At 38.8% G+C, this 23380-nt stretch overlaps 3 protein-coding genes across 5 annotated transcripts; 2 read left to right on the forward strand and 1 right to left on the reverse strand.

The window, feature by feature from the left end:
• The first annotated feature begins 2137 nt into the window (after positions 1–2137).
• Positions 2138–18310, forward strand: LOC149923542 (serine/threonine-protein kinase GA29083-like). Of its 3 annotated transcripts, none has more exons than XM_090160462.1 (6): positions 2138–2176; positions 5923–6172; positions 8196–8487; positions 9213–9617; positions 17793–18084; positions 18151–18310. In XM_090160462.1, the coding sequence occupies exons 2-6, from the start codon at positions 5949–5951 to the stop codon at positions 18246–18248; spliced, it is 1311 nt and encodes a 436-aa protein (XP_090016588.1). In that variant the 5' UTR covers positions 2138–2176; positions 5923–5948; the 3' UTR covers positions 18249–18310. The 3 variants fall into 3 exon arrangements, with proteins under 3 accessions (XP_090016588.1, XP_090016590.1, XP_090016589.1); XM_090160464.1 differs by lacking the exon at positions 2138–2176 and adding an exon at positions 2196–2265; XM_090160463.1 differs by lacking the exon at positions 2138–2176 and adding an exon at positions 3239–3283.
• A 63-nt stretch (positions 18311–18373) lies between these two features.
• On the reverse strand, positions 18374–21355 carry LOC149923543 (7SK snRNA methylphosphate capping enzyme-like). The gene is made up of 6 exons (XM_090160461.1): positions 21124–21355; positions 20800–21030; positions 19379–20725; positions 19097–19315; positions 18896–19022; positions 18374–18830 (listed from the first exon to the last, which is right to left on the reverse strand). Exons 3-6 carry the CDS (start codon positions 20711–20713, stop codon positions 18715–18717), a joined length of 1797 nt encoding a protein of 598 aa, XP_090016587.1. The 5' UTR covers positions 20714–20725; positions 20800–21030; positions 21124–21355; the 3' UTR covers positions 18374–18714.
• Positions 21356–21969: 614 nt separating this feature from the next.
• dbe (KRR1 small subunit processome component homolog dbe) lies at positions 21970–23377 on the forward strand. Its single transcript, XM_090160465.1, has one exon. The coding sequence runs from the start codon at positions 22188–22190 to the stop codon at positions 23235–23237; it is 1050 nt and encodes a 349-aa protein (XP_090016591.1). The 5' UTR covers positions 21970–22187; the 3' UTR covers positions 23238–23377.
• The last annotated feature ends 3 nt before the right edge of the window (positions 23378–23380 follow it).

The raw sequence follows: 23380 nt of genomic DNA on the forward strand, positions 1-23380 counted from the left end.
GCGTCCCGTTCAACAACTGGTGACGTCACGATTCTCAACGCTGGAGCGTCCCGTTCAACAACTGATGACGTCACGATTCTCAACGCTGGAGCGTCCCGTTCAACAACTGATGACGTCACGATTCTCAACGCTGGAGCGTCCCGTTTAACAACTGATGACGTCACGATTCTCAACGCTGGAGCGTCCCGTTCAACAACTGATGACGTCACGATTCTCAACGCTGGAGCGTCCCGTTCAACAACTGATGACGTCACGATTCTCAACGCTGGAGCGTCCCGTTCAACAACTGATGACGTCACGATTCTCAACGCTGGAGCGTCCCGTTCAACAACTGGTGGCGTCACGATTCTCAACGCTGGAGCGTCCCGTTCAACAACTGGTGACGTCACGATTCTCAACGCTGGAGCGTCCCGTTCAACAACTGATGACGTCACGATTCTCAACGCTGGAGCGTCCCGTTCAACAACTGATGACGTCACGATTCTCAACGCTGGAGCGTCCCGTTCAACAACTGATGACGTCACGATTCTCAACGCTGGAGCGTCCCGTTCAACAACTGATGACGTCACGATTCTCAACGCTGGAGTGTCCCGTTCAACAACTGATGACGTCACGATTCTCAACGCTGGAGCGTCCCGTTCAACAACTGGTGACGTCACGATTCTCAACGCTGGAGCGTCCCGTTCAACAACTGATGACGTCACGATTCTCAACGCTGGAGCGTCCCGTTCAACAACTGATGACGTCACGATTCTCAACGCTGGAGCGTCCCGTTCAACAACTGGTGACGTCACGATTCTCAACGCTGGAGCGTCCCGTTCAACAACTGATGACGTCACGATTCTCAACGCTGGAGCGTCCCGTTCAACAACTGATGACGTCACGATTCTCAACGCTGGAGCGTCCCGTTCAACAACTGATGACGTCACGATTCTCAACGCTGGAGCGTCCCGTTCAACAACTGGTGACGTCACGATTCTCAACGCTGGAGCGTCCCGTTCAACAACTGATGACGTCACGATTCTCAACGCTGGAGCGTCCCGTTCAACAACTGATGACGTCACGATTCTCAACGCTGGAGCGTCCCGTTCAACAACTGGTGACGTCACGATTCTCAACGCTGGAGCGTCCCGTTCAACAACTGATGACGTCACGATTCTCAACGCTGGAGCGTCCCGTTCAACAACTGATGACGTCACGATTCTCAACGCTGGAGCGTCCCGTTCAACAACTGATGACGTCACGATTCTCAACGCTGGAGCGTCCCGTTCAACAACTGGTGACGTCACGATTCTCAACGCTGGAGCGTCCCGTTCAACAACTGATGACGTCACGATTCTCAACGCTGGAGCGTCCCGTTCAACAACTGATGACGTCACGATTCTCAACGCTGGAGCGTCCCGTTCAACAACTGATGACAGCTGCGTTCTGTAACGCTCAACGGACTCACCGTTGAGTAAAGATTGAGTCCGGATTCATACTGTACACGTTTTCGCGTTTCCGGCTTTAACGTCACGTTGCCCATCCGTTGAGCAACGAAGTCACGGTAGTCAACGGTCACGTGCCGTAGCAGTACGGAGGAAGGCTATAGCTGCAGACAATATTTTACAAAATTTACAACCAGCGTAAAAGGGTTCAACAAGATCGTACTCCACGAAAATATTTTTTTTAGATATTTCATTGAACGTTTCTGACCGCAGCCTTATTTTTCATTCAACGTTGATTTCCCATTTACCAGTTACTGAACGTACCCTACTTTGAAAATGCTAATTGTCATTGACAAAACACACTATCATAAAAAAATGTAGAGATAATATAGTGTCATACTTATTTCTTATTATATTACTTACGCTCTCATAGTCAATACCCGACGTACGCGTTTTGTCCTCATCCGTTACATCGGGGGCATAGTACGTCTCCACGTTCAAAAATTGCGCTTCGACCGGGCCGAGGGATCAATAATATACGAGGCAGCGCGTTGTAAACACGGGACAACTAGCAAATAATACTTCATCCCTCGAAAGTCACGTGGTCACTTTCGCTGGCCTTTTACCGAAGTGTGCCCCCCCCCTCCCCCCTCGCTCTTTTTCTCGTATATTACAAATGACAAACTAATGGAATGACTTCCTAGGGTAAAACACACGGCTCTTCCATTTCACGAGAGATTGTTCCTCAGGTAAGTACTTTCCCACGAGTCTTGTATTGGAATAGGGCAACGCTACTTACCTGTGCTTCAGTATTTTCTCTGCTCTCAACTTACGCGAGGTATAAATTAAATTTTGCGTGAACTTAATATACTATATTATTTTATAAAAAATTTCTTATAAATTTAAATTGAGAGTATTATAAGTGAAAGAGAAAATATGCGAAATTGATTGGCTGAGCGAGTGAGAATCAAAATCTTTTGCGTGTTTAGTTCTGACGCGAAATCTTTTACGTGTTTAGTTCTGACGCGATAACTAACGACAGATCGCACCCAAAAGGTTGACATTTTAGTAATATTTATCAATTTATATTCTTTTTTTGCACGATAGTTTTTGGTGTCTTTCTATAACATACTTTTGGATAACCTTAAATGAACATTTTATTTGTGAAATATTTGTTTTGTACAAAATAGATAACTTCGTATTAAATATATATATTTTTTAAAGTTTAAAAACAAGATAAAAGAAAAGTGAAGTATCCTTTCGCAACAACCATTAAACTAATTCACCGCGTTCATCGTTAAAATTTTAATTTAGTTTATTCCACTTAGTTTTTTTTCTCGAGAACTGCATTTTTTAATTAGTTTATTCCAAACGTGCAACCGATTATAAGCCGAAGTCTAAAATGTATCTCTTATAGAAAGTCTAAAATATATCGCTTATAGAAAGTCTAAAATATATATCTTATAGAAAAGTCTAAAATATATCTCTTATAGAAAGTCTAAAATATATATCTTATAGAAAGTCTAAAATATATCTCTTATAGAAAGTCTAAAATATATCTCTTATAGATAAGAATAAAATATATATCTTATAGAAAAGTATTAAATATATCACTTACAGAAAAGTATAAAATGTATCTCTTACAGAAACTTGTACCCGCTGAAGTAGCTTTCTGTAAGAGGAAATAATTGTTTATCATTCATCGTTTAAATTTCGAAATATTTTAAAAGTGAAGACTACAATTTACCCACCCAGTAATGGTGCCATCTATAGTTTCACATGGGCTAAACTATTATTTTTTTTAAGTTGTCAGGATTTCAGAAACTGTTGTCTGCTAAATGGTTCAGCAACGTTAGGTATGCCGCACTTGTAGTACTAAAAATAAATTATTAGAACTGTTCTTAAATCTTATCAATGACTCCATGTAATGAATAATCACTTCGAAATATATCTCAATAAAAGGTATTTTCCAAAATTATATAACGCGCGCAGAATACAATGGTAAACAGGCCGAATTCTAAATTCCCGCCGCCGATTTACCAGAAATTCGTGTTAGTATCTTTCCGCCAAATGTACTAGATATTTAGCCTTTCTTAACCCGCAACTGACAAGGAGACCTCCCAAGGTGTTTCTTCCCAATTTTTTTTATGATCATTCGTTTTGCCATAGCAACCAAAAATGATTTTCACAACTCAAGTTTAAACTTTCTCTGCGTAAAATAGCATGACCGAAATTTTATTGATTTAATTCATTTTCATCGATATTACTTAAGTTTATCAATTTTACCCAATTGTTTTGCCAAAATTTTAATTTTTTAATTTTTAGAAAATGGCAATAACAAACCGTGATTTTCCCATGCTATTTCACTTAGATAGAGTTTAAATTTGACTTGTGAAAAACGTTTTTGGTTGCCATGGCAAAACGAATGGCCATTGAAACTTTCCCTTTATACTCTTTACAGACGAGGCTTATAAACCAGGGTTTAGATCCCGTTTTTGAAACCAGAGCTTATTTAGCTATACTGAAATGTGCTATAAAAATTTAACTTTGGTTTACTGAACCCAGTTTTATTAGCCTCGTCTGAATAGGGTATTAGGAGCTTTCAAGGTACATGAAGGTCTAATTAAAAAAATGGGGGAGTAGAAATCATTCTTGATAGCCAGTGGCGGCGCCAGGAATTTTCGCGAGGGTAGGCAAACCAAATAAATGGGCCCCCGACCTGGGACCCCCCTTTTCTCAACGAAATGCTTCAATAAAATAAAGTAGTGATGTACATGACGAACACAAAAGTTCTAACAACAGTAAAACGAGTCCAAATATAACAGAACTGGTTTTATTTACTAGGAGATACCTCAAAAATTTCTAAATACATTATCGACAATTGTTTCATTGTTATTTATAAATAATTTTATCTCTTGGGACAATTTTGAGACCCTTTCTAGATCAATTTGGGGCCCCTTATAGGATGATTTTGGGGCCCCTCAAAATTTTAAGGTAGGCAGTGTCCTAACTGGCCTAGCCCCTAGCCCCGCCACTGTTGATAGCGCTTAGAGAATGATTTTATTTAAACTTTTATTACGTTACCACTATAATAAAAGAAAAATAAATAGCTTTGTACCCCAACAAAAACATATGGAAGCAGCGCGCAGAGGAGGAAATGAAATCGAGCTTGTAATATAATTCAAAAGACAACGCGAAGGAACAACGCGAAATAGCAATAAAATTCCAGAGAGTAACGACCCCTTTTCAGAGACTCTTGAGAATTCCAAATATTATCGTTCCTAAGTACAATATACTAACGCTAACAAACGCTCGCTAATTCCGTGTTCTCAGTGGGAATTAGGAACGTCAGTGTTTGAATAAAATAAACGGCAAAATGTTTAACTGTAAATCTCAATCGATGGCCAGAAATGTCTAAATGTACCGTGGTCGCGAAAACACTTGTTTGAGCTTTGAATAAACTCTAGACGTGACCAAACGCAACTAGACCGCGTTGTTCAATCTAATGTAAGGCTGTGCGAGTACTCGATCATCATCGAGTACCTGACAATATTTGAGGTCAGATACTCTAACTCGAACTCGAATAAGATAATTTTAAATACTCGTCGTTTATCGAGTATCAGAAATTTGCCTTAATCGGATACTAGAATACTCGAATAAGCCACCTGTAAAACTCGCCGAATTATTTTTCCCGTCGATCATATTCGGGTAATCGACCACTCGTCGGGTACTCGACAATAATCTCTTGGTCATAGAGAAAAACCGGGGAAATAAATCAAAACGGATATCCCTTTCAATGACCTTGAGTGATTGGCTGGCGGGATTCGTATATAAATTTTTAAGTTTTGGTTTTAGTTTCGAGAGAGCTCGGAATTCTCTCTGCTGTGAGTGCCTGAGTAATGTTCTTTATATAAGCATTTTTCTAATTATTTTTATATTTCTTAACTTGTTAGTTGTTACCTAACCTCCATTTAAGTAGTAACTAGTAGGCTATTTGAAATGTTTCTTAAAGGGAGTATAACCTGCAAAGCAATCTATATGGAAGACCTCTTCAATTTTCCAATTTCCCTGTACAGTGGCGCCAAACATTTTTAGAGCCAAAGGTGAGTGCGGCCAAAGCTGCAAACGTTGGTGTTCCACACCAAATACCAGAGGTTATATTCCCTTTAATTACTCGACTACGCGAATAGAACTCGTCGATTAATCAAGTACCCAAACGATTTTTCTAACTACTCGAGTACCCGAGTACCCGAACGGGTTTTTCTGACTACTCGACTACTCGAACAAGGAAAATTTTTCAATAATCGAATACTCGACAACCCGACTCGATCAAAATATTACCCGACTCGACTACCAGATGAAAAATTTATAAATACTCGAAACCCGACTCGATTGCGTAAAACCACTACTCGCACAGCCCTATTATAATGTCGTTAACGTATTTTTTGGTCGGTTCTTCGACCAACGTTTTTATCATCGCTTTTCGTTGTGACAGGGCGATAAAAAGAGGAGATGACTTGAATGAAGAGGGTACGTTTCGACGACAAGACAGAGATAATTATGGATCAGCAGCAGCCGCCCGTGGGCGCTCATAGCAACGGGCAGTACCGTTCCCGAAGTCTTCCACGCAGCAAGAGACGTGGCCAGTACAAGGACGAGATCGAGGAGAAAGCCCGTGCGCTCAGGGAGCATTCAATATTGCAGAGTCAAGACTACGTCATGTTCTACAATAATTACTACAACAGGTTCTTGTCATTTCATTCCCATTTCAGTTATCGACAAGTCCTTGTCGCTTTTGGAGGGAAAACGGTTGTGGTGGAATAAACCGCGCTCTTGACGTCATAAGATGTCGAATTGCGCCTCCCCCCTACCTTGTGACGTCAAAAGCGCTCTTCGTACTACCAAAAGTAGCGTAAGACCCAAAAGTGTGTCAGCTGTACCTTCGCGCCTATTAAATTTTCTAGTGAGACCTAGTCACACTATAGACTACAAAACCTACTACTTGGAATAGTACTAGCAAAATTATATTTAAGCTGGTTTCACACTTGACGGAAAAAATGCCGGAAAGACGATAATAAACGCCGAGCTGAAAATTGATTCCCATTCGATATACCGCTAACGTTCAACTTTACTCTCCCGTAGACATACGTTCTAAAACGCCTCACTCGGCGGCGCTGGGGTACCTCGATTTTGATGACGTTTTTTCCGACCCCCCCCCCCTTCGTTTCCCTGTTTTACTTTGCGACAAACTCTCATTAACTACTATACCGTTCTGACACACTTTTGGGTCTTATGCTACTTTTGATACTACCCCAAACGTTTCACCCCCGAAATGACGGATTATTTTGTAACGGACGTGTAAGGAGTAGTTTAACGATTACAAGGCGTTTGTCTTAATATTAAAAAAGATAAATTAATTCGTAAATAATATCATGCAAAAATTTTCATTAACTAGTACTTTTACGAGGGGGCATTAGAGCTAATTTACGGACAGAAAGTAATAAAATTTGGCTATACACGTATATGGGCTTAAAAGCGAAGATGCGGATCTAAAATTTATGGAGTACTTACCTAGTAACCTTGAAACTTAATAGGGTTCCAAATTGAGCTGTGCCTCATTTTGCCTCCCTCCGACGTCCAACATTACCCCTACGAATTTCCATTTAACGCCACTATGACGAAACATGTCGATATCCAAATTTAGTTTTATCTTAAGGTTTCTGTCAATAACGTACTCAAAGATCAATAAGTAATTGTTGTTTAACGACCGTGAAAGCACCCTGCAAGTAGCGTATACCTTGCAAATTATCAAAGCTAATGACAAAACGCTTGGAAAAAGAACGTAACGGCATTACGCGAAGCCAGTAGCGGCGCCAGGATTTATGGGGAGGTCGGCCAACCATTTGGAGCCCCCCCCCCACCACAATTTTTTCAAATCCGTCCACGTGGATTATTTAATTTTTTAAGCAAGTAGTGAAATTTTTGGGTAAAATGGGTACGTGACGAAACAATTAGAGTTAATTATGAATTTAAACTTTACTAAAAACCGAGTGTGTGTTGATCTTCATTTGTGTACCGATAACACTTAACAAATGAGTGGTTATTTACTTATTTCTGCGACTGAATTCCAGTCTATCAATTTACATTCATTCCTTCGGTACTTCGCGTGTACATCCTTTACATCAGAACTTTCAACTTTACGAAAAAGAATGTACGTAGGTACACTAACGACGTAAGTAAGTTTAAGAACCATTTATTTGTAAAGATAAAATTAAAGATACAATTTCGATATATTAGCGCTCGCGAAAAATTAAAACTAAAAAATAAACTACTGTCAAAGAAAAGTTTATCGTACCTTTGAAAGGAATAAAAACAGCAGTGTCGTTAAGCGAATCACTCGCGTTGAATATTGGAAAATTAATAAATAAATAAATTATTTCGCAAACAAATTACAGAATTTTTTATATTAAATAATTTGGAGGCCCATATATTAAATTTTGAAGGCCCCTTAAAGGCCAACTACATAAATCTTCGGTTTACTCTGTCTCTCACTGGAAGTAGGCTGACTATATGGCACACGTGTATTACAGTAAGCCTACTTCCAGTGAAAGACAGAGTAAACTGAAGATTTATGTAGTCGGCCTTTAAGACGACTTTTGGAGGCCCCTACCAAAATTTCAAGTAGGCCCGGGCCTACCCCGGCCTATTGCTGGCGCCGCTACTGCGCGAAGCACTATTAAATGTCCCCCCTTTCTAACCCGCGCGTAGGCCTCTGAGATGGCAAGGTCAGTCTTTCTACCCGGCGGCGTTCCGAGTACCCAAGGCCTTACTGGTCACTTTCTACATCAACGGAGACCTCTTCTTCCCCGGGGTCAAAGTGTCCATTAAGAGAGGAAAGGACTTTCATTCGTTCGGCGCCCTTTGCGATTACTTGACCCAAAGATTAAAGGTCACCTACGGAGTTCGCTACATGTTCAATCTACGAGGGAAGGTCATCAAGAGGTTAGAGGAGCTGCAAGACGGAGAGTCCTATGTTGTTTCTTCCAATCGTAACTTCCAAGTAATTCACTTTATTATTCAGAATAAGTTCTAAAATTTAAACGTAAAATCTAAGTGTTTAATTTTTAAACTTGTTCATTTATTTTTTTGTGATGTTGAAAATCTAAACGTTGTTTTTTCTGTGATAGAATAATTCGTAGTCGATTTATAGTATTTTAAACGGGTGTTTTTTTGGATAATTTATTTTGAAATTACAGAAAAATATAATATTTATTATATAAAGAACTAAAATTTTTAAAGGGAATTTGTTTTACAAATGGTTGAACTAATAGAGTCGGGGTTCATTTTCCCCCGACCCCGACTTATTGTTATCGGGGATAGCTTAACCCCGATCCCGACCCCGAAAACTCCCGACATTTTCCCCCGACCCCGACTTATTGTTTTCGGGGATAGCTTAACCCCGACCTCGGCTTAATTTTGACCCCGTACGAACACTACTTTGTGCTGAATTAAACCTGGATTGTCCAATAGCTCTGAAAATCAGTTCGGTGATAATTTTGGCCAATTGTCAAACTTATTTGTCTCATGTTACTTATGATATACCGCGTATACATTAAGCCATATAGATCGATAAATGTTTTTTTAAATTACAATCCAAGTTCTCTTTCCTTATTTCAATCTCATATCTTCATTCCGGTTTCGTTATATATATTTACATATAACTTTAACAACGCCCGGAAATGGTGATGAATTTCCGGCTCATTTCCTTCCGCTTCCGTATTGCAGGACATCGCTTACGGAGTTTCGGCCCGAATGCGTACGGCGTACACGGGTGGCCGACCGACTCTGCTCCGGGAAGACGACCTCCGTCTTCTGCGTCCCGTAACTCCCGTTCACCTTCGCCGGCCAGTGGTCAACCGCATCGGCCGATACTCGGACCAGAGCGGCCTCTACAACCACAGTCGCGGATCCGACTTGTCCATTAGGAGCCGAGCGTCCCTGAACGATTACCCGGCAGCCTACAAGGAGGGACGGATCCTTACGGTCGTCAATGGAAACCATCACGAAATACGGAGTAGGGTGCTCCTCAACCTCAGGACCACCAAAAACTTCGAAGGGATCCTCAAGGACCTGGGACAGGCCATCAGACTGGATAATCCTACTCGAATGTATACGCCCTGGGGACAAGAGGTAATCTTCTTTCAAAGTCTCATAAAAATGGGACATTAGATAAATTCAGGGTTCGTACGAAACTTGGATGTCCTGGAAAAGTTGGTAATTTTCAAATTGGGTGAAAAAGTCGGGGATTTTCAAATTGGGGGGAAAAGTCAAGGATTTTCAAATTGGGGGAAAAAATCGGGAATTTTCAAATTGGGGAAAAAAGTCAGGGATTTTCAAATTGGGGGAAAAGTCAGGGATTTTCAAATTGGGGGAAAAGTCAGGGATTTTCAAATTGGGGGAAAAAGTCAGGGATTTTCAAATTGGGGGAAAAGTCAGGGATTTTGAAATTGGGGGAAAAATCGGGGATTTTCAAATTGGGGGAAAAGTCAGGGATTTTCAAATTGGGGGAAAAAGTCAGGGATTTTCAAATTGGGGGAAAAAGTCGGGGATTTTCAAATTGGGGGAAAACGTCCGGGATTTTCAAATTGGGGGAAAAAGTCAGAGATTTTATTAGTCAAAAAACTCTGCATCGCAGAGGAAAATTAAGTATCTTCTCTTGGGCGCTCATGTCTGGCACCTAGGAGCAACAAACACAAGGAGAACGCAGCTAGCCTTTAAATACGCTAACGTAGTGTTGTGTACAAATTTCATTGGACGAGCCTTAACGCTGAACGTTTTACGGAAAGGGGGGGTGGAGACAATTTCCGAATTTTCCCCTTCCGACGGCAGCAGGCACTAAAGCTTCTAACCAATGAAAAATGTACACAAGAAAATGCACGACGTTTGACGGGTTGTGTTCTCCTTGTGTGGAGTGCTGTGTTTGTTGCTCCTAGGTGGCGCTTTTTCCCGAGAGAGTAGAGAGACGCTCTCAGTATGCTATTATAAAATATAATTAAAAAAAAATGATTCACTTTGTGCTATTACCAAAATGGTCAGGGATATTGCCAAAAAACGGTCCTTGATAGCCTGGATAAGTCAGGGATTTGTAATCCGAAAATTTCGTACGAACCCTGATAATACAGCCATATACCTATTTTCCTAATCGCTACCTGAGAGCAAAAGTTAAGCGAGTCTAAAAACCCCAATTTGAGATAAACATGTTTTGGTTTTATATTTGTAATAGTTGATTTTATAAAATGTCTTTACGATTGCCCAACTTGTTGAAATGTTACCCTGGAATAGTTCAGCCAATGCCTAAGAATGAGTTCATAAGCTCTTTAGTGGGCGAGAAAACGGATCCAGAGCTGAAGCGGGGAGGCAACATTTCAACAAGATGGCCAAGGTTATTTTATAAAAAGAACTATTGACGGCTTTTAAAAGTATTGAGTTATCCTAAATGTAGAAGTACTTAAGGATTACTATTTCGAATTTCTTTCAAAAATCAGACAGCTTGACTCTTGCTCTCAGGTAGAGTAAGGCAATTCGCTTCAAAAATGTACTTTCGAAGGCTAGACAATTTTCGCGATAAAAAATAGTACGGGGCTAATATTAATATTCTGAAACTATTATCTTGGAAAAATGTTGTTCATAAGCGGGGAGAAGCAGGTACAAAATGGCGCGGCCCGTGCAGCCTAGGACCCCGCGTTCGAGCAAACGAGGTATACTTATCGCGGGTTTATCTCTGAAAAAGTATATCTATCTCTCGTATTAATTTATATTTCACCGGGGTCCGGGCCCGCTCTCGGTGGCCCTGTTAATAAGTAAATATTCCGAGGGGCTTACCACTCTTAGAAAGTCTGTACACCGGATTACGCTTAGATTAGCACTGCCAAAGGCAGGGACTTCAAAGATTACGCGTAGTCCCATTAGTACAGTCAAAGGTACGGCTCTGTACACCGATTGCGATTTTTACATTTTACATCGTCGAGCGGAGTAATACCATAAGTGTATAATATTTTTACATAAGTGTGACACTTCCTATTCTTCACATGCAAAAGTTTGACTGAGAGCTATTCGCAAGACAGACTGCATTACGGGCTTCTTCACCGGTTTGCGTCCACTTTCTCCCGTGTCACACGTAGCCTTTGACAGCGCCTCGCTAGGGGGAGATTTTCTTCTGATGACGTCACTCCGTTACTAGCTCTCAGTAACATATTCCCCAAAGTGACAAACTTATGGAATAATATTATAGACTTATGGTAATAAATATTGAGGCGTGATCAATGTGGGGGCTCGGGCCATTAATTTTTATCCAAAAATTCATATACTTAAAACTTAAGGGGGAAGAATACAGTAAAAGAATCTTTTTCGTTCAAGCTGAACGTTTCTGTTTTAACAATTACATAATTGAATTATATTTTTCTTATTAGGGTGAACTTTCCTTTAGTGCTTCAAATAATTTTTATAATTCTAATATTAATAGTTAACGAGATATAAGGTCCTAACTAAAGGGTAGTTTGGGCGCTTGCCCAACTTGTTTAGCTCCGGGGGTCCGAATTAAAACGTAATAACTTAATTACTTTTAAATTTAAAATTGTAAAAATTATTATAGTCACTAAACACGAGGTTGTTCTACACTTAAATATTAATTTTATAAATACAAAATTAAAAGAGTTCAGCTTGAAATAGCGCGAAAGTAGACAATGGCCACTGTAGTCTTCCCCCTTAAGAAAGAAAATGTACAGCTTTAAATCTCTATAACTATATTTTTAATAGTGTTCTTTCTAATATCTCCTCCGTCAATGAATTCATTGATAACAAAATTTAAGTCAATGTTTTCAAAAAAAATCTCTCTGTACCTGGATAGATCATTAAGCCTTTTTGGGCCACATACATTACGAATTTATTTTAGACTATCTAGCATAACTTGAGATAATTGTGAAAATCAGGGCACACGACGGGGCGATTTTCTGATTGGATGAATTTATCGAAATAAATTTTATGGTTATTCCATTTCAATCGCATCTTCAATATCAAAAATACTTCTATAAAAAGACTGAATTCGGACCAAAATCAGGGCTGACGCTTTGATTTTTTTAATAAAAATCAAATCAATCGATTTTTTATTTAAATCCGATAATGAAACTAACTATACGGTGAAGCTCTTATACGGATACTTCTGTCGAAAGAGATAAACTATATACTTCTGGTCACACCAACAATTACCTATATAAGGGTGCATTTTAAATGAGGAAGGAGTACGTAAAAAATATAAATTCCCCCTGTAAAGACAATAGTACGTCTTAAATAGGTCAGACGCCTGTAGAAGTGTTCCGCACGCCTCACATCCGTGTTCAGGTGGAAGCGCTCCACCAGGAGAACCGAGCTTCATTCTTATTTATTCATAACCTAAATTATCACTTCATTTTAAATTTTCACGAAATCAAGAAATTAGGGTGCAAACAACGGTGGTCCAAATAAAGGTTAGTGGGTTAGGCGGCAGTATTGATCTAAAACGTCCAGACAAGGTCCGAAATCCAATTTCAAAATACCAGTATCACGTACGGGACCTGAACTTTTACCTTTCCGCATACATACGCCCGACTATTCCGAGATTTTGGCCTCAAAACTATTCCCCACCAACTCGCGCACCGACTCTTCTTCTCTACCGCTACGGACGACAATAAAGCCCTCCCCAACGCGAAGGGGAATACCACCAGTGAATCTATAGTTGTTGTTGAAAGAATCCAGGTCAGTTCGAGTTGGAGGATGAAATCCTGGGGCTATTCAAAAAACACTTTACAACGAACGGAAGAAAAATATTTAATTTTTTTAAGCAGTTGGTAGCGGACAGTCACGCGACTATACGCCACACATCAGAGCGTATCACGACGTTGGGGTCAATCAGGCCCGGACTGGCCAGAGGGCCCCTAAATTGCTTATAATAAATTTTTCTTAAAGGTCCTTTAGACGCTTTTGACGTTTCAAAATAATGTGCACGTAGAATCTAGTACTCTTTAAACGTTTTTTAACCATTTAGATTTCTATTTCATATCACCCGCATTGTAACCCGGCCACCTGACCTAATGGCTTTAAAAAGTCGCTCGATGACTTAGGCCTAAGGTGGTGCCTTGGGTATTAGCCTAGCTGATTATTATTATTATTATCTCTAGCCGAGGTCCCCCAAAGAAGCCAGTCCGGGCCTGGGGTCAATGCAGAATTTTAGTTAATATTAGTCAGGTTCTTATCCTAGAGCTGCAACGGGAGCGAAGACCTAAAAATCGACGGAATATAAACATTATCTCTATATATAAATAGATCAATTCTTGGTGGTTTCTTATCGTATGTTCTCGGATTTTGGAGTAGGGTAAGAAGAGTAACTCTATGACGTCATTTCACTCCGATTTTGTGGTGGCGAATATAGTTCGAGGCGGGGTTTAAATGTTTACTCAAAATGGCTGCCTGCAGATAAATTCTGGATAAGCAGTCGATTTTATACATTTACTGTCTTTACCCCGCTTTTGAAGACTAGTAGAAACAGTACCCATAATACTCCGGAACAAGCGAATAGTTTGTGTGGAAGAGTAAATCTCATCTCCGGAACAGGCGAATAAATGGTTTTACGGTAAAAAGAATATCGTTTTAGTTCGAGAACAAGTTGAAAGAAATAACTTTGAAAAATTTCTTTTTTAAAAATTAAACATTTTTTTGGTGCCTTGAGGCGGGATAGATGGCGCTTTTCTAATAGATGAATTTTGAAATAGCTAAGACCGACTGCGTGGCTGGCTGCTATGCTTTTTCCAATGAGGTAGAATAAAAGATCCAAATCCGCCTTCCAAAACCTACCGTTTCGCGGGACAGTATTTGTTGAGTTGGAGAGTTAGGCCTAGTAAATTAACTTAATCAAATCGTGTTATTGGAAAACAAAAAAAATATATTTTGCAAAAGTGTCTGCTTTTAGAAACAGATGGCGCCAGCACGATTGGATAAAGTTGAAACTTAAGCCTAATTCTCCTACTCAAATAAAACGTGTCCCGCGAATCCCAGATTTATTCTACCTCATTGTAGTAAACAAAGCTGTTTGAACAACAAGGCTTAGGAGCTAAAATGAACTACGATATAGTGTAAGGTGTGGTTAATGCAATTAATTTGCAAATTAATGAAATTTTCGGAGACTCAGCTGGGATCTAAAATAAATTTGCAATGTCAAATACAAGAAGCAGGTTTATTGGAAAAAATAGTTGAAATTCAGGTTGAGCTTTTCTGGGGCATCTACAAGGTTGAAGTCTTTGCACTTTGCAGATTCTTTTGAGCCTAGGCATAACTCTTCTAGGCTTGGTATGGGTTTTAATAACGATGGTGGAATATCCCACTTAAGCCCAATTCTCCTACTTAAATAAAACCGCGAATCCCAGATATGTTTGTATCTCTCGTTCATATTCTACCTCGTTAAGAAGCAAAATTGGTATGGGAGTGTAAATTACACTAGTCAATATAGGCTCAAACTTTTTAACCCTAATCTCCTAAAACCAACCGTATCTGAAAGACCTACGCTTTAATTGGCGTCGCCAAATTGTAGAGCGACGCAATTTAAAAGTCACCCACGAAATTCTAGTAAACAACGAATAGCCCTACCCATCCATATAACTAATTACGGTTAAAGGGCTACACCCTAGTCGAGAAAAAAAATTACCATAATCGAAAATTTGAACCCAATCAAACAGCGTTGTTAGTCGCAAACATTTCAATGAAATGTCACAGCGTCTCTCGTGGCCAGCGTCGTAATAGAATGTAAAATAAGGTCGGGAACAGAATGTCACGTACAGCTCGGTGGAGACGCGTAATTTTTAAAGGCGGCGTACGTCACAGGCGGGCCATCATTAAACTAGGAGGAATGATCACGGAGCATTTTTGGGTCACAATAACCCTCCCCGATTTACTCCGAAAACATTGGCGATTACGTTTTAGAGACGCGACTGATTAAATGGAGCCAACGTGGCCTTGAGAATTGGGCGATTAATGCACAAACTCCTACATAAATTTAGTGTTATTGACAGTTCTGTAAAAAGAATGCATTAAACTAAACTGTCAACTATATTAATGCGCTATCATAAGTAACATCATTAGAGTAATTATGACACCTAATATTTTCCAATAGGCGAAACTATAAAGTCCAGGGGAGCTGAAAAGATGGTTGTCACGTGACTTTCTGGAGAACAACGGCGCCATCTATCCTACGAAATACGAACTATTATTCATTTTATTTTGCTAATGACGGTTTAAATTTTGATCGATTCATCTAATTATTATTATTTGAAACATCTTTTAATTGAAAAGGTGTCTGCAGTATCTGGAAGGAATATTATTTCTTTACCGTTGCACGGCCAACTATGAACAGGAGTTACCAAATCGAAGTTGGCTGTGATATGGTAGTCACGTGATTTTGTTTTCCCATTTTAACAAGTTGGTTAAGACTAAATTTACTTTATCCGCGACCGAAACGAGTCTAGGTGGCGTAACGGCGCTAGCTTCTCCGAGATAGCGCCTATGATCTAGCGTCTGCTACAGACAATTTAAAAAGTCTTAAGAAAGTTTTTTTCTTAAATAAACTTGTCAAAATATAAGCAAACGATGCACAAATTATATTAAAATGCAAGTATCATTATTTATAGTCAAATTTACGAAAAACGATGAGTAAAAACTAATAGCGTCTGCTTTAGCCGCTACCTATCTCGCTTTCAATGGCGAACCAAAGGGGGCGTTGCGATAGTTTTCGGTCGCGAATAGTTTCGCCTATTCGTGACCGAAACGAGTCTAGGTGGCGTAACGGTGCTAGCTTCTCCGAGGTAGCGCCTATGATCTAGCGTCTGCTACAGACAAATTAAAAAGTCATTGAACGTGTTTTCTTTAAAAAAAACCTATCAAAATATAAGCAAACGATGCAAAAATTATATTAAAATGCAAGTATCATAATTTGTAAAGTCAAATTTAGGAAAACCTAATAGCGTCTGCTTTAGCCGCTATCTATCTAGGTTTCAATGGGGAACTAAAGGGGGCGTAGCGATAGATTTTGGTCGCGAATAATTTTTTGCCAAAAATAAATAAAAATAAATGACTCAGCGGCGGCGTTGGATCGGCCGCACTGTGCTTTAAATCTTTGGAACGATGCCCGAAAAAACGCCAAGGCCTACTAGAAACTTAAACGCTTTCAAAATTAAAAATGGAACTTACTTTGGAAATAATGATGAACATAAACCAGAAGTAAATGAACCGAAGTTATCGAAAGAGCGCTCAGAATCTGAGGGCGTTTTCCTTATGAAAATGATGAGAAAATCGAGTCAAATAAAAGCTAATTTCCATCCCCGTCTTTTGACGCGATAAATTGCACTTGGGAATTGTGGGAAACTTCATAAGGAAAACGCCTCCAACATGGGGAGTATAGCAGTCTGGTAACTTTGGTTCATTTACTTCTGCATAAACTTAACTTTTATAAACCCATAGCCGGAGTAGGGAGTGACGAATTTCCTGTCCAAAAACTTCCGTTTACGCAATCGCTTTGTGACAGGCTATCATTTTCATAAGTCATTCAGAGTCACACTTAATCTATATAAAGTATGTTACTTATGGCGGTATTAAAAAAAAACAATTGTTTGAAAACCTTTGGTATCACAAAACATATTTATTAATAAAACATTTTTTATTTCGATATGAACAAAGGGGCGCTGGTAAACAATAAGTTATCAGTAGTTGGCTTCTTCCTTTCAACTTTTAATTTATGGAAGTGCCGTGGTATCATTTGGAAATGATGAAAAAGGTTTTTGTTTAGAGAGAGATAGCGTGTGAAAAATCCATAAATTTCCTGGTTGTTATAACATTTAGCCTTCAAGGTCCGTGTTTCAATTCGCGATTTAACACGGTTAAATTCTCCAGCAAAATGGATTGTAGCAGCCAACCTTCTACACAGTCATCCCTGTCGTAGAATTATTTTCCCAAAATGATTCGTAAACAGACCTAAAACGGAAAGCAAATAATAACACCAAGAAAGCATTCGGGTACCTAAGAATATGGGAAGGCAGTGACTTTACATAGAACCCGCTTACTGCGTAGCATAAGTTGGTCTGCTTACGATTTTTTGTGGGGCTTTATCGTTATCTATGTTTACTTTTGAAGAGTATAAAAAAACGAACTTGAGCTACGAAGTATGCAAACATGGTAACTCCTATATTCTCAAATACCTGAATGCATTTTTGATAATACGACTGTTTCGCCAGGTTTTTGTCAAGAAGGTGTAGCTAGCTTATATGTTATCTCTCAATTTTCATTCAGGTTCTAAGTTTTTCTCAACTCAAAAATGACTTTGGCGATGTAGAAACTTTCTATTTGGATGATATTGACCAAAGATCGGCCGTTCTGCTCAGGTCACCGCCGCCCCCTTTACCTCCCATCATCCCAAGAGGGTCAGAACACGAATACGTCAGAGAGGAGGAAATATTGGAGAATCGACCAAGGCCTCAAGCTACTGCAACTGAAACTAGTCAAACGACACCCAAAATACGTTCCACTTCCGCGTCCAAAGCTAAATTATCCAGATTCGAAAGCGCTCCGGACTTATTGAATCGTAAGTCATTAATTATCCACCTCACCGAACTTCAAAAATAAATATTAAAATGTTTTCCTTACCAAGAATCAGCAGAAGAGACGCGGAAAGAAGCGGAAGAAAGCCCCGAAGAAACTCTTTCGGCGCCACCTGCCGAAGAAACACAGAACGACGAATCAACTTAATGTTAATTAAATTAAGTCAAATTTAATTATTTACTATCAATAGGTTTAATTAATTTAAATATTTCAAATGTATTTTACAAAATAAAAACAATCTTTAAATTCTAAGATTAAAAGCTTTTTTCCTATTTTTTTTATTATCTGCAGGGAAGAAATCATTTACATAAAACATTTTAGAATTTATGCTCATTTTACAATTTCTTAGAACGTTTTAAACCGTGCTTATCTTTAGAAACGAAAAAGAAAACAACATTAAGATATAACATTTACATTTATATATTTTGGAAAAAGTATTTCTCGTATTTTCATTAGTAGGTTTTTATGACGGAAGAACGTGAATGTGGATGATAAAAGTGATGGTCTATGAATGACACGTAGAAATATGAATCCATTTCTTTATCCTCTCAAATGTTTCTCGTTTCTTTCTCCATGTACAGAGTTTACAAAGTTTCACAATATTTACACCCAATTAAACATCTTCCGTTCCTTCGGATTTGTTTTGAGAGACTTCCATATCATTTGAATTGGTTTCTTTCGCTGAAACAGAATCTGACTTGGTGAAAACATAAATGGGACGACAAAATCCTGTAAAAAGGAAAATGTTACGAATTACTTTACATCCGAAACCCAACCATAAACTCTTTACTCACCTTTCGATGAATGTTTTGGGGCATCAATTAATTCACAAGTGCTGAAACCAATTTCTGATGACAATAAATATTCGTTAAACTGTTCTGGTTTCAACTTAATATTTTGGTAGTTATTATAAATTGTCTCCTAAAGATAAAACACACAACATGATTAGAAGATTATAAATAAATTAAATTAAAATTTTTTAAAAATAGACTAACCGTAAGCTTTTTTTTCTTCGCATAAGATTTCCAAGGTTGCGCTTCCAAAATAAACTTCCCACCGGGTTGTAATTGCGAAAAAACTCGTTTAAATGTTCTCTTCAATCCATCATCTCCATTATTCAAGTGGATCCATTTAGTTAGACTCAAGCACAAAATTGTATCGAACTCTCTCCTCTGCATTTCTAAATATTCTTCAGATTCAGGTACATAGTTTCCCTGTTGAAAAAAGCAAAGTTAAATAAAGTAAATGTGTAAAAATATCTTTCATAGGTATTTTACCTGAACAAAGAAGACGTTATTTGGGAACTCCACGCTAGTTTCGGATTTTATTGGTTTCACGGCTGTTACAATTGGACCATGGCAAAGTGCGAGAGAAATTGGAAACTCTTCCTTCTTCTTGCCCCGAATATTGGTTGTTAAATAATGCCTGACATTCTTACGCGCTGACTTGATCAACTTGTCATCTATGTCAAGTCCAATCATTTTCTTGGGTTTGTAATCTCTCGCGATGGAGAGAGTTAAATGTCCCACATTGCAGCCTATATCAAGAACATCTAGACCCTCAAACCACTCAGGTTTCATTATTTTGAGTCGTTGATCTTCAAATTGATGGGGCCCATTTCTATAACCGTAATAGCGATTATAATTTCCATGCTGAAATCTTTCATCCTGTTTTCTAAACACAGGCGGAGGTGCTGGTGGATTCTGTTTGCCCTTCTTATGAGAAGGCTTACTCCCACTGCCCCCTCCACTGTTATTCATCGGATTTTTGTTTTTTTCATCATTATTTGAAAAACTCCAGCTACGATGACGCCTGAACTTCATGGGTGAACCTTGTGGAACTACCGGTGATACAATCTTGTCAATAGAACGATCGTGAAATGTCCTTATGTGTAAATGACTCTGCTTCTGCTGTATTGGCTTATCTGGAGTTATAGTAGCATCCTTTTTATCCTTAGGTTCTGTTAAGGGTGTTATTCCTTCTAATCTATCAGGTCTTTTCACTAAATTGTCCGTGGCTTCTCCTTCAGTGGGATTTGTCACGGACAAATCTGCTTTATCACCACTACTACGCTTTTTCTTATTCTTCTTCCGTTTCTTAATTTTGGGGGATATTACTTTAAACTCAATTTCCTCCCCAGAATTCAAATTCAATGGATCATTTATATTTTGAGGAATTAAAACTTCAATCTGACCGTGATGCCTCGGAGGCGGCGGTACAGGTGAAGAATAAGGGGTTACTTCATTCATTTTACGGTTTATTTCTTCATCTGCCAAGCTTCCCAAGTTTAGAGGGTCATTTATATTACCACCAAGCAAAAATTTGGTTGGAGGTACAATAATCCCAGAACATCTCCTCCGTTTAAAGCCATTTTTAAAGTCTTGAGAGTTGAATCCACCACTATAAGTGAAACGACGTTTATGCCCACCTCCATCTTTGCTGTTTTTTCGATTAGTCCTTTGATAATTTCCCACTTTTTGCTGGTGATTATGACGCAACAAAGGAGTGTCCGTGTATATTTTCGGCACTTGAAACTTCATTTGGTGTTTATTGTGTTTATTTGACTCTTGTTTGAATGTCACTAATTTATCAACAGAAGTGCCAGATGCCATGGCGTTATTTATCTGGAAACATAACATTTAATTTAGTAACTACTTCACAAAGATTTAAAAATAGCAATTATAAAGGTTGCGTTTACCTTTAGGGGGTTTGAAGTCAGCTGTCTAAAGTCATGCCGAGCACGACCACGTGCGTTTGTTTATTTTCCGGACAACCAGAGGGGGTTGTGGGTAATCGTAACTCGATAGCTGATTGGTCGCGTTTTGTGTCCACGGATAACAAAAATGGCTTCTTTTCAAGGCGAAAAGAAAATGGCGGAACACTAAGCGAATCGATGGGCAGCTGAACTTGAGCGACAATGAGACCCTCGCTAACAGTTAGCGGATTGAATTAAAAAATTGTCGTCCAAGCTGAACCGAACACTCAAAAATCGCTTAAAAACAAAATAAAACGTCTACAACACCTCTAAAGCCCTGAAGACTGTCTCAAATACACTTCCGCTTTGAACAGATCCCGCTGGCATTTTCAGCTTCTTCCCTTTCTTTCGTCCCCAAACTACTCGAATGCGTTTCTACGCGTTTGCTAGCGGGTGGGCCGAAAAGGTGGAGCGCTAAGCGTTGTCGCAGGTTCGCAGCGCCTCAGCAACGTTATCCCCGCAAAGAGTTTACCGTCTAATCACTACGGTTTAATAACGCTGATCACAATAAAACTATATAACGCGTCTCTTTCACAAGAATAAAGAGAAGTGTAACCCTAGGATTTCGATATGAGGAAAATAATGAATTAAGAATCTTTCGAAAAAATTATTTCAGCGATATTACGAGTCAATTTATTTATTTATTAACTGTCACCAACCAAGCCGCGAACGACTTATGTGTAGGTATCAATATATGTACAAGTATTCAATGCTTAGTAAAAGAACAAAATTAAATCTAATATAGGACGGGGATAACATGGATTATAATTACAATGAAATAATTACAGTGTACAATGGGGAATGTTCTACTTTTTATTAAAATGGTAATATTACGCAAAAATATTTCATAGTGCAATCATTATGCTTCTTATGATTAAAATTTGTACTAAATGCAGGGCCGCCGAGAGTGGCCTCGGGCCCCGGCAAAACAATACTTTCGGGCCCCAAGAGCTACCTTATTTTTCTAATTAACAATGTTTCGCGGGAGAAGTGTAAAAGAAGGGCTCAAATGCGGGGCCCCAAAGCTTGTACGGGCCCCGGTAATTTGTATATAAATAATACACGTGGAAATTGATATGTTTTATAACTCCTTAAATAGATTCAAATGTAATAATTGTAGAAACGTTTGGTTTAAACTTCTGAAACGGGAGTTGCCGCGCTTTTTTCGAAAAAGTTGAAAAAACATTTTTGTGACGCCACCACCTAGCGGCCATGACCCCTAAGAGTTCACAGTCAGAAGCACACTACATCTGTGAATAATTGTATTTGGAAATTTTGTTTCTATTACTAGTAATTAAATTATTTTGAATAAAGTTGAAAACGCCGTTAAAATGGACGAGGCAGAGATTGTTGAAAACCCGTGGTCAATTAAAATCCCAGAATTTACGGAAAAAGACAACCCTCATGGCATGTTAGCAGAGAGTAGTTTCGCTACTTTATTTCCAAAGTACAGGGAAAAGTATATCAGAGAATGCTGGCCATTAGTCAAGAAAGCCTTGGAAGGACACCATGTTAATGCAGAATTGGATGTTGTAGAAGGCAGCATGGTAGTATCGACTACACGCAAAACCTTTGATCCCTACATAATTATAAAAGCACGAGATATCATCAAGTTGTTGGCTAGAAGTGTACCGTATGAACAAGCCATCAAAGTTCTTGCAGATGACTGCTCTTGCGACATTATAAAAATCAGAACGCTTGTCAGAAACAAAGACCGTTTTGTTAAAAGAAGGCAGCGATTGGTTGGCCCTAATGGCTCAACATTAAAAGCCATTGAACTCTTGACAAACTGTTATATTTTAGTTCAAGGAAGTACAGTTGCGGCTCTGGGGCCGTATAAAGGATTACAACATGTCAGGAAAATTGTTGAAGACACTATGAAAAACATTCACCCAATCTACAACATCAAAGCTTTACTCATCAAAAGGGAGTTAGCAAAAGATGAAAACTTAAAAAATGAAAATTGGGAAAGATTTTTGCCAAAATTCAAGGCAAAGAATGTTCAGACGAAAAAGCCCAAGAAGACTAAAAAGAAAGGAGAATATACTCCATTCCCACCTACCCAACCCGAGAGCAAAATAGATCAGCAACTAGCTACTGGAGAATATTTCTTAAAAGAGTCTGAAAAACAGGCTAAGAAACTAAGAGAAAAGCAAGCAAAAAGAGGGGAATCGGAGAAGAAACGTCAAGAAAAAAGAAACCAAGCTTTTCAACCACCTAAAGAACCGCTCCATATCATTAAAAAGAAACCTACGAAAGAAGATAAGATAGATATTGAAGCTTTAAAGAAGAAGATCAACAAATCAAAGAAGAGAGGGTTTCGCGTTGAAGAAATTAAAGTTTCAAAAAACCAATCAATTGTAAAGAAAAAAAAGAAATAAATTTTTACTTTGTGGATACGTTGTTAGATTTCAATACTTTAAAATTGGGCTATCAGTTTGTATTGTTTAGTGCTTTTTAATTTTATTCTTGAACAAAATAAGACTAAATTTTTAATTTAGAACTGTACACACAAGCTTTAACT

The sequence above is a fragment of the Leiobunum rupestre genome, chromosome 10, assembly GCF_980474605.1.
Source record: "Leiobunum rupestre chromosome 10, qqLeiRupe1.1.hap1, whole genome shotgun sequence".
In the NCBI taxonomy this organism is placed as follows: domain Eukaryota; kingdom Metazoa; phylum Arthropoda; class Arachnida; order Opiliones; family Sclerosomatidae; genus Leiobunum; species Leiobunum rupestre.